At 60.3% G+C, this 14,561-nt stretch overlaps 3 protein-coding genes and 1 pseudogene across 4 annotated transcripts; all 4 read right to left on the reverse strand.

Annotated features, from left to right (window-relative positions):
* Positions 1–2,737: 2,737 nt before the first annotated feature.
* Positions 2,738–3,085, reverse strand: LINJ_14_0910 (putative calpain-like cysteine peptidase; the record flags this gene model as incomplete). The annotated part of the gene is made up of 1 exon (XM_001464233.1): positions 2,738–3,085. One exon carries the CDS (start codon positions 3,083–3,085, stop codon positions 2,738–2,740), a length of 348 nt encoding a protein of 115 aa, XP_001464270.1.
* Positions 3,086–5,457: 2,372 nt separating this feature from the next.
* Positions 5,458–5,805, reverse strand: LINJ_14_0920 (putative calpain-like cysteine peptidase; the record flags this gene model as incomplete). The annotated part of the gene is made up of 1 exon (XM_001464234.1): positions 5,458–5,805. The coding sequence occupies one exon, from the start codon at positions 5,803–5,805 to the stop codon at positions 5,458–5,460; it is 348 nt and encodes a 115-aa protein (XP_001464271.1).
* A 1,669-nt stretch (positions 5,806–7,474) lies between these two features.
* On the reverse strand, positions 7,475–9,812 carry LINJ_14_0930 (annotated as a pseudogene). The gene is given in 2 exon segments: positions 7,475–8,407; positions 8,409–9,812. Coding segments are annotated over 2 exon segments (2,337 nt in total).
* Positions 9,813–11,291: 1,479 nt separating this feature from the next.
* LINJ_14_0940 (conserved hypothetical protein) lies at positions 11,292–14,555 on the reverse strand (the record flags this gene model as incomplete). Its single annotated transcript, XM_001464235.1, has 1 exon — positions 11,292–14,555. One exon carries the CDS (start codon positions 14,553–14,555, stop codon positions 11,292–11,294), a length of 3,264 nt encoding a protein of 1,087 aa, XP_001464272.1.
* Between the last annotated feature and the right edge of the window lie 6 nt (positions 14,556–14,561).

Below are 14,561 nucleotides of genomic sequence, written 5' to 3' on the forward strand. Positions count from 1 at the left end.
AAAGGGATCGTGTGTGTGTGTGTGTGTTTGCNNGTGNGTCGATCCCCCCTTCCTCCCCGCACACATACACACACACACACACAAAAAGGAGGAAGCAATGGTGATGAGGTGCGGATGAGGTATTTACATAGGCATTATGTATATACGTATCTGTGTGTGTGCGTGTGTACGTACCCGACACACCACCTCTCTTGCTCGCTCGCTCACTCTCTGGGCAACGCGCAGTGATGAGATGAATGTGTCGGGAGAATGGCAAACAAGAGAAAAATCTACGAGCAAGGAAGGGGGTGGGTGGGCGGTACACGGAGATGGAGTCTATACAGTCCACCGGCTTACCCACCTCTTGCGCACCTTGTATAGCGTCACCGGTGCCCGGCATGCATGATCGTATGCGCGTAGGGAGGAGAGGAAGAGGAAGCCAGAGAGAGAGAGAGTGAGAGGAAAAGGGCAGCAGGTAAGCGTCTGATACTTTGCGGCAACGGCGCGTCTCACGCGGGACATGAGATGTGAACGCGCCCTCTGCAGGGCATGGCCATTTTTTTTTCGCGCCGGCGTGTCGATTGGGGGGAGGAGGGAGGGAGCAGGCTCCAGTCCTCACGCGCGCGGCTTGTGCATTGCTGGTGCACACCTCATAGAGGCAAGAAGCAAACGATGCGGAGCCGGCAGGCACGCGCCCACGCAGGACTACCTCCCGCTGCCGTTTGACGGGCCATCTCACTTGCATGAAAGAAACGAAATTTGCTTTTTTTTTGTTTGGGAGGGGCTCAACATTGCTTTTTTTTTCTTCAGGAAATGCGAAAGGGGCCAGCGATGGCGTGAGGCCGCGATGGGGGTGTTAGTGGTGTGTAGAGTGAAGTGGGTGGGTGGGTGGGTGGGGGTGCGAGGGCACCTCTCTTGCCGCGTCCGTCTTTCCTTCGTTCGTTCCGTGCAAGCATCCTTCAGTCCTTCGCTATTTCTTGTTGCTTCGTGTCTCTCTCACGAGCCCATTGTATCAGAACCGGGAAGCGTGAGAGTGGCGTCCTTGGCGACCCAACCCAACCCAAGCTTTCCCGATCCCAACGGAAAAAGAAAGGGGCAGGGCAGAGCAGCGATGCGCACATGCGGAGAAGGGGGAGCGAAAGGAGCGAACACGAGGGAGAGGAGGGTGGGAACGAGGAGTAGAGGAGGACCGCGTGCACGAGGCCCGAGCAGCATGACAACAACACCGCGAAAGCACACACACACACACACACAAGGTAAAAGAAAAGAGATAAAGAGATAGAGAAGGGAGTACATGATCCACACGCATGATGAACGCCCACTTGCACCGTTACCGCTCTGCACATACACACCTACAAAACACACACACGCACGAAGACTATGGGGAGGGTGAGGAAAGAAGGAAAGAATGAGAGGAAAGGAAGAAAGGGGCCTCAAGGGAAGAGGCGGCCTTCTCATTCCCTCAGTTGCCTTTGTCTACGGGGTCAGTGGACAGGTGTTACTGCTGCAACGGCGGCGCTCTCTACATATTCGCATGTGCCAGTAACACTGCGTGTGTGTTTGCGTATGTATGTGTGCGTCGGTGGGCCTTGAGAGGTGCAGAGCGTGTATGTAACATGCGCGTCGGAGGACGTGCGCTGTACCGCCCCACTTGTTTGGCGACTGCTCCCTCTGCCTTTCCCGCCTCCTCCCTGTCGCCTCACCCTTGCATACAATCTCTGCCGCCCTTGTGAGTCTTACAGGCGCCCGCGGCAAGCAACGAAAAATGCGCGGGCTTCTTCCGAAGAAGGGATGGAGAGAAAGAGGGAGGCCGGGAGGAGGAGGAGGAGGGGGGCAGATCGGCCGTTCATCACACATATATACCTATACACACACATCCACAGAGAGAGAAAAGCGCACAGTTGAATACAGAGAAGCACGAAAAACGTACGCGAACAACAACCGTACATGTAAACATACACATACATACCTGCATACATATATACATACGTACATACATGGATACACACAAGCCCACATACGCGAGAACTACAGCTGGAAAGAGGACAGAGTGGTGGCGGTGGTGGGGTGAGGTGGGGAGGGCCGAGTAAGCGCAAGAGAGAGAGAGTGGTGGCGGTGGTGGCGTTGTCTAATGGGATCCGGGTGGAGAAGGATGAAAAGAAAAAAGACGCACATGAAGATGGAAAGAAAGAGAGAGAGAGCACAGCACACACACACACACATCCAAACACGCACTGAGGCAGAAACAAAAACAACAAAAGGGGGCAGAGATGCCGATGTGGGTGCGGACGCGGGGGGGGGCGAGTGGACAGAGCAAGCAGGTAAGCACGCAGACACACACAGACACACGCGCATATACATGCACGTATGTATATACATATATACATACAAGCGTGCTCGGCGAAAAGGATGGGAGCAGGAACACGAGCAGGCAAAGTGCAGAGAGGGAGAAAGAGGGCGAGCGAGTCTCCGGCACACCAGACACGCCCAAAGGGGGGGGGCACTCGCCTTTCCGCTATCTGCGCATCGTCGTGCGCTCGACTCTCCGGGGCACTTCTCCTCCTCCTCCTCCTCCTCCTCCTCCTCCTCCTCCCTCACCGCCGTGAAGAGACGAGACGTCAGAGAAAGTAGAGGAAGACAGAACAAAGTCGATGAGCACCGCGCACACAAACACCGTGTAAACGCCACTGCGCACGCCCTTACCTCCTCTCTCTACATGTCCGTAGCTGCCTCGCGTTGCCCGCTCAAAGGTGCCCCCTCACGCCTTCGCAATCGGGTTAGCCTCGAAGCTGATCTTGAAGCCGTTCGGCTCGCCCTCGATGAACATCTCTGTCGTCGTCGGCGCAATCTCCAGCTCGCACTTGAACTCGCCAGACTCCTCGTCTTTTTGCATTGTAGTGTTGCCGATGGCCTCGATCTTGCTGTCCTTGCCGAACGCGACCTTCACCAGCATTTGGTAGTTCGTGGTGTCGTTGTAGAACGCCCACTTGTGCTCCTCGTCGTTCACGATGCGGAACAGCAGCCCGTTGCCGTTGTCCTTGAAGCACTTCACCACGGTGTTGCCGCTGTAGCCGGGCTGGCCGTTCTCGTATTTGATCTCAGACATGATGGTGGGTAGGGGCGTAGGGTGGGGGAGGGGGCGGTGAGGAGAGGGAGGGCGAGGGGTGTGTGGCGGGGATGTCGCTGATAGAGTGAACGTGTGCAGTTGTGCTTGCTTTGTGAAGTATGCAGAGGAGAAAGCTTATGCTAGCTGACGATGGTGTCTAGGCACCGACACAGACACACGAAAAGGGAGAGAGGGGGCCAGACGCTCATGTGCGCATGCAGGGCATCGGCGGACCAGCGGAGACGAAAAGGAAAAGCGAGGTGGAGGGAGAGAGAGAGGAGTGCATGCGTGTGAATGTTTTTAAAGTGCGTCGCACCTGAGTGGCGTGTTGCCGCAAGCTAACCTGCGCGCACTGGGCAGTAAGCAGAAGGATGAAATGGTAGCAGTAGTCCTCGCTGCTCTTAGTCCGTCTTAGAGCGACGCGGCAGGGCATCGGCGGAGGCCTGGCTCAAGGAAGCCTTCAGAGGGGCCGGCAACGGCGCGTGGGCCGCGCGGCACGCACACCGCCACGCAAAGCCAGCGAAGAAAACGTACAAAGAGAGAAAGAGCACGCCGTGCTGCAAGCGCGCTCTTCCCTTTTATTGTTTGTTCCGCTCTGCCTGCGATGCCGCTTTTGGTCTTTGTTCGCGAGTTTTGCCGCATCTTCTGTCTCTACATGTCGTGCTGACGAGAGAAGGGAGGGAGGTGAAAGGCGTCCGCGGGGGACGGCACGAGGTAAGGGCGAGGGGAGGGGCGGGGCGCAGAACAAGTGTCTATGTGTGCTTGCGGTGCGTGATGTTGGTGGGCGAATGCATGCGAGAGCGAGAAATAGAAACACGGAGGGAGTGAGGGGATATCAGAGGCGAGGAATGCGATCCGTGCATGGGAGCGGACAGAGTCCCTTCCTCTCTCTTCCACACACACATACATCATTATCTCCCCAACGCACACATCCGGACATGCTCGCAACGCGGGCATTGACGGGCATGCCTCAACCCCATTCGGATCGCATCATGCACCGTCACCCGCACGCACGCACGCACCACCCCCACCACCCTCTCCTATTCTCCTAGACTTCACTCCACCCCCTTTTCCTTCTCCAGAGTTTGGAAGATCGATCTTCTCTCTTGCCCCCCTCTTTCCACACCCATGCCCGCTTGTTTTCTCACTTCCCGCTTTTTTTTTCATAAAGCGTGTGCGTTCGTTGCTTGAAACAGTTTTCAGTGCCTTCGCTCCGTTCCCTTCTCTCCCCTCGTGCACACCGCAAAATACACAATAACCATCTCAGAAGCAAAGAGCCGAAGAAGAAACGAAGATATGCGCGTCTGCATGCGGTGGCGCGTGTCGTCGGTGCATCTGCCGGAGAAGCTGTGCGACACAGAACGCGAGAAGACGAGAGGGAGTGCGGAGGAAGAGCGAAAAGGAAGAAGTAGTGAGAGAGGGAAGCGATCACCGGAACAGCGTACAACCGAGGCGATGAAGGCGTGCGGCGGCGGGGGGGGGGCAGAAGGGCAGGGAGGGAGGGAGGGAGGGAGTGGGGGGGGGACGCTCAAAGATCAGAAGCTCATACACACCCACCCACACCCATCCATCACCGCCACCACCCCAATTCCGCTTTCAAAGGAAAAAGCTAAATAAACGATGAATCGCGGACAACATGGCAGCGAAGACGTGGCTTCGAGAGAGCGAGTGCGGGGCACACAGACGCACGCACATAATATATATATATACAGGCGAGAGAGGAGGAGGATGAAGAAAGACAAGGACACAAGGCGCATGCGAGGCATCACAAACACCACACGCACGCAACAACAGCAAAACGAAACGAAAAAGATGCGAGGCAGCGAAAGAAAGAACAAACATGAAAATACGAAAAGAAAAAGGGGGAGAACACTTCGCGCCCTATCGATGCGTCCATCACGCCCCTCCACTCTCGCACTCTCCATCACAGCGGCGCGTAACAGAAATGCATGCGAGAGGCTAAAAGAGTGGAGAGGCAGGCCGTACCCCCAGGAGCGTGCGTTTAGCGAGACACGCGTGCCACTGGAGCACGCCCATGGTGAGGATGACCGACAGGGGAGCAGGAGGGCGAGAGGTACAGAGGGTATCGTAAGCGAGAGAGAGACGGCGTCGAACACTGCGGAGACTGGAATCACTGTTGCTGCGGTGCACTTAAAAAGTGCACGCACTACATATCTTCGCCACAGACGCCAACCCTCTTCTCTCTTCTTCTCAGATGTCACTCTACCCCTCCCTCTCCTTTTTCTTTCGCGCTTGCGATCTGCTATCGCTTCTACATGGCGTCCCTGTTTGCTTGTGAGCGCGCGCACGCCCTTACCTCCTCTCTCTACATGTCCGTAGCTGCCTCGCGTTGCCCGCTCAAAGGTGCCCCCTCACGCCTTCGCAATCGGGTTAGCCTCGAAGCTGATCTTGAAGCCGTTCGGCTCGCCCTCGATGAACATCTCTGTCGTCGTCGGCGCAATCTCCAGCTCGCACTTGAACTCGCCAGACTCCTCGTCTTTTTGCATTGTAGTGTTGCCGATGGCCTCGATCTTGCTGTCCTTGCCGAACGCGACCTTCACCAGCATTTGGTAGTTCGTGGTGTCGTTGTAGAACGCCCACTTGTGCTCCTCGTCGTTCACGATGCGGAACAGCAGCCCGTTGCCGTTGTCCTTGAAGCACTTCACCACGGTGTTGCCGCTGTAGCCGGGCTGGCCGTTCTCGTATTTGATCTCAGACATGATGGTGGGTAGGGGCGTAGGGTGGGGGAGGGGGCGGTGAGGAGAGGGAGGGCGAGGGGTGTGTGGCGGGGATGTCGCTGATAGAGTGAAAGTCCTGAGGAAGCTTCACGATGCTTGTTGTTGTGCGTGCGTGTTGTTCGGGGCACAAATGCGTACGAAGAGGAGCAGGCAGAGGAGACACAAAGCAGCAGGAAGAAGTAACATGGAGCGGTGCTCACATGGAGAGGTACCGAGTGCGAGCGTGCCAGCAAGTCCACCACGAACCGCGCACGGGCAACTCCCCTCGGGCACGGTAACGCGGGAAGGGTCGAGGGAGCGAGCGGCGATAGAGAGAGAGAGCGCTGAGAGTGGTGTGTGTGTATGTGTGTGTGTGTGTGTGGGGGGGAGAGATATCAGCGATGCCGCATCACCCTCTTTCTTTGTCGCTATCGTAAGACGGAGACAGAGAATTAGAAAAGAGGGAGAGGGAAGCGGCACGGCGCCCGCAAAAAAGAGGCTCACATGTCGATATGCGCATGCGCTACCTTTCGTTGGACTCCGCCCCTGCAGCGGCGGCGCTCGATTTCGTCATGCGCCTGCTGCATCTCCTCCAAGAGTATCACGGCCGAATAGCGCAGCAGAGACAAGTCGTACTCGAACCGGCTGCCCATCGACTGATCAGGGTGCACCACCTCCGTGGAAGTACGACGGTGCACCATCGCGGGAACGAAGGAGGGTGTTGGTGGTGCACGCAGAGTCCTTCGGGGGCACATCACCGGCGCCACCAGCAATCATGAAGATGCCGGCGATTGCCTTCTTCGCCTGCTAGTAAGTGCACAGGATGCTGCTGATGCAGCCCGAGCCGCTGATACAGCTAAACACATCTCCGGCGTGCATGCCAGGCGTGCCGTTGCCCCAAAGGGGATGCGCCCGCTTGCCAAAGAGCGCGAGCCGCAGCGCGAAGGAGCGCGCGGAGATGCCCTCGCAGCCACAATCGAGCTTCTAACTGCTGCCGTGGCAGTTCTTTATTGCCTCCAAGAAGTCGAACAGTCGGGTGACGTCCTGCTTGACAGAAACGGCCTCCTGCTCGCGGAGCAACGTCGCGCACGCAGCGTTGTATGCGTCCTGCATGGCTAGCTGCGCAACTTCGGATCCGGTGCTTCGCTGTACCGGGGGTGCTTGTAGTGGTGGGTGTCTGGTAAAGAGTGAAAAATCTCAGCCATAAGGACAGAGGAGGAACGAAAGAGGAAGAGCGAGATGATCGCGCGAGGCCTCGGGGATTCGCAAACGTCGAAGGCGGGCACGTGCTGCGAGGGGGGAGTAGGGTAAAGCTGAGGAGGGGCACACCATGGCCGCAAAACAGGAGGAGGTCGCAGCGTCCTAACCAATATCATCCAAGCTCTTGCCGCCTCCCCCCCCTTGGCGAGGCACGGGAGTGGATGCGGAGGAGGCAAAGAGCAGACTGCGAAGTGGGTACTCAGGCACGCACACGTGCACATCGCTTCTCATCAATCTTACTCCGTGGCTGGAGCCTGTTGTCTTCGCTCCTACGCCTACGTAGACGTCGTCCCTAGGAGAGACCAACACAGAGGCGAAAAGAGCCACTGCAGCCTCCCCACCATCACAGCCACAAGCAACGGTACAGCCACAGTGACGGAGAAGGAGGGCCGTTTGCACAGCGGCATTTGCATCAGCATCTCCAGGCGCCGTCCATTCGTGGCTTGCCTTGCTGTCGTCGGTGGAGTGCTACGGCATCGGCTTCAGGTTTAGCGTCTCCCGCAAGGATGGCGTGGTCCTCCCGAGCAGCCGCCTGCAACATGTCATCCAAAACCGTAGTCCTCTTCGCGTCCCATTCGTCGTCCGAAAGTGTAGTCGCGGGTGGTGGGCTTTAGATGAGCTGAACGCGTGCAAACTTCTTCGCCGATTCGGCATGTGCGTAAACAACAACAAAGTACTGCGGATATTGCTCCACCACGTTGATCAAGTGGTGATGCTGCAAGCGTATCGTCTCGCGTGCGCCATACCGAAGGCGGCCAACGAGATCGATCGAGTTGCGCGACCGCCCTGGCGGCAGTTCAGTCGCCAGCACGTGCAACCACTCATCGACGCTGTAGGTGCTGCGCAGCCGTCCGTCCGGCAGCGGCAGTCCCGGCCGCATCACACGAATGTTATTCTGCTCACGAAACTCGAACAGCTGCACCTTTGTCGGCGCGTTGCGGAGCAGCCGGATCGGATCTGTAGGGAGAAAGTCGGTGATCGCCGGTGGCAGCGCCTGTAGGAGGTTGCGCAGTCCGATGTGCCGTGTGGGCGGCAGATACCGCAGAATGGTGTCCAATAACACCTCGGGGGCCGTGTATGGCGAGTTTGGGTTAGCGGCCAAAGCCATGCGACGACGGATCTTCTGGCTCGAGCGCTTCTGCGTCGAGGTGATCTGCAGCCGTTCCTCGGGTGAGAGACCGCTGCGATGCTGCATCATCGCATGCCCCTCGCCCATGACAGCGAGGTTCGCCGAGGCCAACCAGTGAGGAAATCCATTCGCGTCAAGTGCGTTGATGCCCTTGCCGAACAACATCACCGTGGGCACTGCGTCGCCCTCCACGAAGGTGGATATCGGCGGCACTTCAATTGCAAACCCAAAGCCGCGGCGCGTCGGCACCTCTTGTGTGTGCTCCTGCGTAGCAGCTCCTGCACGCGTCGGTGCCGACGAGCGTGGCAGCGCCGCCGGTGGTGTGCCGGCTATCATGACGGCGGAGCGGCCGTTGGTACTTGGCACGACAGAAAGCTGAAACACGCTCTCGTGCTGGTACAAAAACCGTCGCAGCGTTCCAAAGTAGGCGATGATGTTTCGTTTTTGCGCCATCGCTGATTCGACACGCGAGCCCGGCCTCCATCTCCGACACGTACACAAGCCCGCGGGTCTGCAGAAGGCGCTGCACCTCCGCTAACTCACGCGGCAGCGGTGTGGTTTCCGCGCGCAGCGAGCGCACCGGCAGAAAGCTGAGGCAGACGGCGCCGTCCTTCTGCGCCGTGGACTGCATTCGGTGCTGCTGCTGGGCAAAGTAAAGCAAGTTGGAGCGCTGACACAGCGGCAGCAGCGCCGCTTTCACCGCCGGCGGGGCGTGCTCGACGACAGCGTACAGGGGGATCCATTGAAACGGCCGAGGGAAGCGCGGCAGAAACGAGTAGAGCAAGTACGGATCCGGCTCGTAGGCGGCGATGTACGGATGCACCGCTTCGCCACTCTGTGGCGCCAGAGCGGAGGTCCCAGGCGCTGCTGGCTCCCTATCGTCGTCGTCGAAGCGACCACCGTTGCTGCCGTCATTCGTTGATGCTTGTGCGTCCTCATCAACGCCAACACACGCAGTGCGTTCCCTCTGAGTGAAGCCTTCGCCGTCCTTTCCGCCATAAAACCGCAAGTACGTCTCGTTCTCCAGCTCCACCAACCCCAGCGCCATCGTCTCGCCAAATACGCGGCGCACGTGCTCGAACGTGTACCCGGGTGGCAGCTGCTTCAGCAGCGCCTCCACTGGCACGAAGTGCGTTGACAGCATGGCCGCCAGCCCTGATGGACTGAACGACGTGGCAGCTCCGTGACGGCGGGTTGCCGCGACCGGCAACGCCGGCGGCGGCGGAGGCTCGAACGCATCGCCAAAGTAAGGCAGGTAGGTTTCTGGGCCGCCGAGACACGCCCTTGTGGATGGCGCGAAGAAGGCCTTCTTGACCGCAGACCAACGCCCGTAAGGTTCCGCGAACCTCTGCGGGCCTTTTGGGAGTGCCGAGGCGCTGTCCGCCAGTCGGCGAGTCGCCATCGGCGGGCAGCACATATCTGCGTAGCGGAAGTCATCCCCGTCGCCCGCGGCACTCCCGGCGTCGCTGGGGCTCCGTGCGGCGCCACAGCTCACCTTTGCAAGGTTGCTCTCGAGCTGCCCGCGCTTTTCAGGTGCCAGAGGTGCGTACAGCGCCGCAAGCGCGCGCCCGACTTCTTCGGCCGACGACGCAACGGTGGCGTACAGGTTATCAAAAGGCATGTATATGCCGTGCGCTCGCACGCTGCCGCGGCCGCTGACGGAGGACCGCAGCTCATCCGCCAAATTCTCTCCGGCGATACAGAGAAGAAGCTCCGACAGCGTCCGTGAAGTCTCCTGCACATAATTGCGACGCCGCTGCATATTCAAGGAAGCTTCTCATGACAGCGCTGAAAAAGCCGTCGCATCGATGGGAGAGGGCCGCGCACATGCTAGCTGGCCGGCCCTCTTTTCCTTTGCAGAGCTCTTCGGCGCTGCCACGGCTGTTGACGTCGTCTCGCTCGCGGAGTTGATAAAATTCCACGCCGACTCGAAGAGCACTGGAGTCGTGGCGCCGTCGATTGTGAAGAGCAAGTAAAGCGAGCTTACTGGGATGCACACTGGTGCCCGCGGGATGCACTCCACCAAGCGTTCCAGCAGCTCGTTGTTTCTTGCGTGAACCGCTGGCCGGATGGAGGGTGGCGAACACGCGGGCGATGGTACGGGAGGTTCGCGAGGAGGAGGGGCCTGGTACTGCCGTTCCAGCGGAGGTTGTGAGGTGCGGTGCGCAGCAGAGGTGCTGAGCAGACACTGTGGCGTCGAAAACGGCGGCGAAGAGCATCGCAGATGTGCTGCTGGACGCCACCGAGTGGCGCCAAGGCGCCGGGTTGGTTGCCGTGCTAGTAGCAGCGGCATGCGCATGATGAGATGCTGCGCATTTTCGTTCGACAGCCGCGCACGTGTTATCCGCACGCGACTCAAGGATAGATGAAGGCGGGTCAAAACAAAAAATGGGCAGCACTTTGATGGACGACAACTGCACGCACGTGCACACGCCGGCGTGGTGCTGGCGTAAAGGTGATGGGGGAGAGGGAGGATTACGGTAAATATGGCCTTCCACTTCGTGTATAGAGAAGCGAGAGAGAACTGAGCTACGCGCGCAGAGAGAAATCGGCTCCAGCAGCAGCAACGCTGCATGGTCTCTCTTGAATGCAGTTGGACGTGGAGAGGCGCACCACGCCGCGTTCGCGACAGTGCGCATGTGTATGCGTGAGCTGCCGCTTTTTAGACACCTTCGTGCACATCTCTCACCACCACCATCACCGACATCCACCGCCAATCTGCTCTCCACTTTTTTCTTATTGGCATTGTCGACCCGAGCACGCGTACTTTCAGTTCCCCTCCACCCGCGTGAGGGGCGCACGAGGGCTTGCGTGTTGATCTGTGCACATGTACGTGTATGCGCAAGGTCTGTCGCACAAGCTAGAGGCAACGGTGTGCGTGTGCGTGTGCGTGGGTGGGGGGGGCAAGGGAAGAGAGAGAGGGACCATGCGTGCGACTTGGACAGCAACCTACAGGCACAGCACTTCATCCTCTCCCCCTCTCGGCCTCACCCACACCAGCGCTTCTTCCTGCCAACAGACGCGCCTCGCGGCACCGGGAGAGAGGAGGGGGGGGATGGCGGACGCTTCCGGGGACCCGCTGGTGCGGGCGCGCACTTCCTTAGGGTACGCGCGGCACCGCCTGCGCCTCCTCCTCGCACTCTTCGCTGACCTTCTTCAGTCCTTCCCGAACGTGCTCCAGCCGCGTTGCGAAGCGTTGCAGCAGCTTGTTCTGCGTGTAGGCGACACGAATAGCGTCGACGAGCGACTGCGCAATCGGGTTCACCTCCATCAACGCTGATGTGTCCTCATACAGGTACCGCTCCAGCTCCTGCTCCACCTCACGGTGCAGCCGCGGCACAGCAGATGGCAGGGAGAGAAGGACAGCCTCATCGGTGTGGCTAACGACGCGGTTGCAGACGCCCGCCGTGCTCACCTTTCGCAGCTGCTGATACTCCCCCTCTGTTAGAATGGGGGCAAGCAGAGCTGAATCCAGGGACTGTGTCGCCGCCGTGTCGCCGGTCACGGGTGCCTGCTCTTGCTGTGGCGCGGATGACGACGATGGAAAGGCGGGTGTCGGCCAAATCTCTGCACCGGTTTTCCCTCGTACCTGCGCATCGACGGTGCACACCTCCTCTTCCTTAATGGGGTCGGTGAGGGTGTGCGGCAGTGCGGGGGGTGCGGGGAGCAGCCAACCCGCCTGCACCACGCCGCGCAGCCGAGCACAGCGGAAAGGTAGCACGTCCGTGATGTAAGCCTGCAGCGCTGCGTACGTGGCATCCACTGAAAGCTGTGATGCTTGACTATGAGATGTCCCAGTGCCAACGGAACGGCGCAGCCGCGATGACGGCAGTTTTCGAGGAGAGGGCTGCGTGGAATGTTGCTGTCGCTGCTCTTCTGTGAATCCCATCTTCACGCCCCCATCACCCTCCTCACCTGCGACGCTGTCCTCGAGGCCTTGCTCGTCGTCGCTGAACGCGCCACCGGTTTCAGACAGCGCGGAAGCTTCGCTGTCGGCAACCTCGTCGTCGCCGTCGTTGAGCTGCGCTAGGGCGTCTGCTGCAGCACCATCTGGGGCGCTCTTGGCCACCGCTACGCGGCCTTTGCGCTTGCCGGTCGTAGCGGCTCGCTCTGCGGTCGCACTACGTGGGCGCTTCTGCGATCGCGCCACTGCCGCAGCGGACCGGGGCGGGCGCCGCGAAGGCGAGGCCGCGTCAGCAGCTGCTGTTGGCGCGGCGGGGCTCATCGAGCCCAGCACTTCCGCCTCCGCTTTGCGTACCGCGACCTCGGCTGCCCGCCACGCGGCCGGGTCCACCCTCGGTAGCGGCTGCAGCTGCACCGTGAAGGTGCTCCGAGGAGGGCGGCCCAGCCGGCGTGAAGAGGGAGAGCTTGTACCAAGGTGCGCGTCCGCCTCCGTGAGGCTAGCGCGGTCAGTCGAGTCCCCTGCCACCACCTCCTCCCACACCGGTGCCTCAGGCACGTCGGCTTCATCACCGCGGTTGTAAAAAGCAAACACAGCGCGCTGCAGTGCCACCGCGGCACCCGCTACCAAGGCGAGGTATCGGTTGGCCGCCTGCTGATACGGCACATTTGCCTGCTGCTCTTGCCGTAGCAGTCGTGCGAGGCAGGCGCGTCGGCGCACCTCAGCGTCGTGCGCGAACCAGGCGTTTGGCGTCGCCAGCGCTGTCAGCCGCTCCTGAGCAGTGGCTGTGGACCCTGCTGGCGGTGGTGAAGGAGGGGCATCCAATGTAAGTGACCCCGAATCACCACATGCGGTAGCGGCAATAGTGGCGGAAGAGCCGTGCGACGATGGCGGGATCGGCGGTGGTGACAGTTGTGATGGCAGCAGCGACACCGAGTGCCCGCCGTCCCGGCCTTTCGCAGTGCTCAGCGCCTGCTGCGATGATGCAGGAGCCGCACGGACGTCATCTGCGGGTGCTGCGGTTGGAGTGCTCTGGAGAAGAGCATAGCGGTCAAAGGAGGCCACAAAAGGATGCACATGATGTGAAGGCGCCGTCGTCGAAGCACCTCCAGCGACAGAGCTGCTGCCCTCGTCAACCGTGGCCTCTGTCCCTTTCCTTCCACCCCTGCGAGTGGCGCACGTTGTAGGCGGCAGTGCAGGGGACGACTCGCTCAGCAGGTGAGGCTGCTGCGACTGCACAGCGTCCAGCAGCTGCTGTCGCCGCTGTTGCAGAACTCCGGCGGTGACGCGGTGGTACTCTGCGCACACCTCCTCCACGGACGGCACCCACCGCTCGCCTTTGCCTCCACTTTCCCCATTACCACCCTCTGGCCACCGCCAACGATCCACAGTCACGACGGGATTGCCGAACCGTGCCCACAGCTGCACCAGGTAGCAGGACGAAGCGTACGTGAAGCGTGTCGATGGCGGCGGTGGTGGAACGATCGCATCGTACTCGCTCTCTGTGAAGGTGAAGAACGCCAGCGGCGGCGGCTTCGCCGCCGTCATCGCGCCTGATGCCGCAAATAGTGAGGAGCAGCCACAACCGTGGACGGCGCTCTCCTCGCGCGTGTCCTCGACTTCCGTGCACACAAGGACGTTGGAGGAGGCAGCGGACGCAAAGGCTGGCAAGGACGCAGTGGAGCGCGTGCTGTCGAAGCACATGCGCAACCCACTGGCGTACAAGCAATCTGTGTTAGATCGCACCAGGCCAGTCGGCAGCGGTGCGGCCTGCACGCTAGCAGGTTGCATGACCGGCTCCGCCCATACGGCATGGGCCAGAGCGTTGACCTGGGCCACGTGGTCTGCGCGCTCCCAACGCTGCCCGATGCTCCAGTTCGAAGGTGGGTACGGCGACGAGGTTGAAGGCACTGCGCTTCGATGCGTTACTTCTATGAGTCGCCAGGAGCGACGGACGTGCGGCGCCGAGATGGCTCCACTGCCACCGACGCTGCTGCGACATGTACCCACCGCACCTCCACGCGTCGCAGATGACGACGATGACGCGCCCCAGCAGAGCACGGCGTCCTGCAGAGCCGTGGCGACCGCCGACGTTGACAATGCAGCATTCATGGAAGTCGGCGATGTCAAGGCCTTGGCCGGCAGCGCTCCCTGCCCGAACATGTCCGGCAGGCGCGAGAGGGCCACAGCACCGGCCCTGCAGTCGGTGGCCGATACACCCTCAGAAGACAAATACAGCTGCGGCAATGCAACGCCGTCGCGTAGCGCAAAACGGCGCTGGTCCTCGAGGAGCGACTGCACCTGAGTCCTGCTTGCGCGGCGCCGGCCCGGGAAAGGGCCTGCAGCAGCATCCGTGGCGACAGCCTTGGGGCGGCCAGCTCGGAGACGCTCAGACGACTGTGCGTCCCCTTTAAACTCCGTCGCTAAGAGCGAGGCAGCCACATCGCTGCTGCCGCGCTCCATGACTCG

This window comes from Leishmania infantum, chromosome 14, assembly GCF_000002875.2.
Source record: "Leishmania infantum JPCM5 genome chromosome 14".
NCBI lineage: Eukaryota > Euglenozoa > Kinetoplastea > Trypanosomatida > Trypanosomatidae > Leishmania > Leishmania infantum.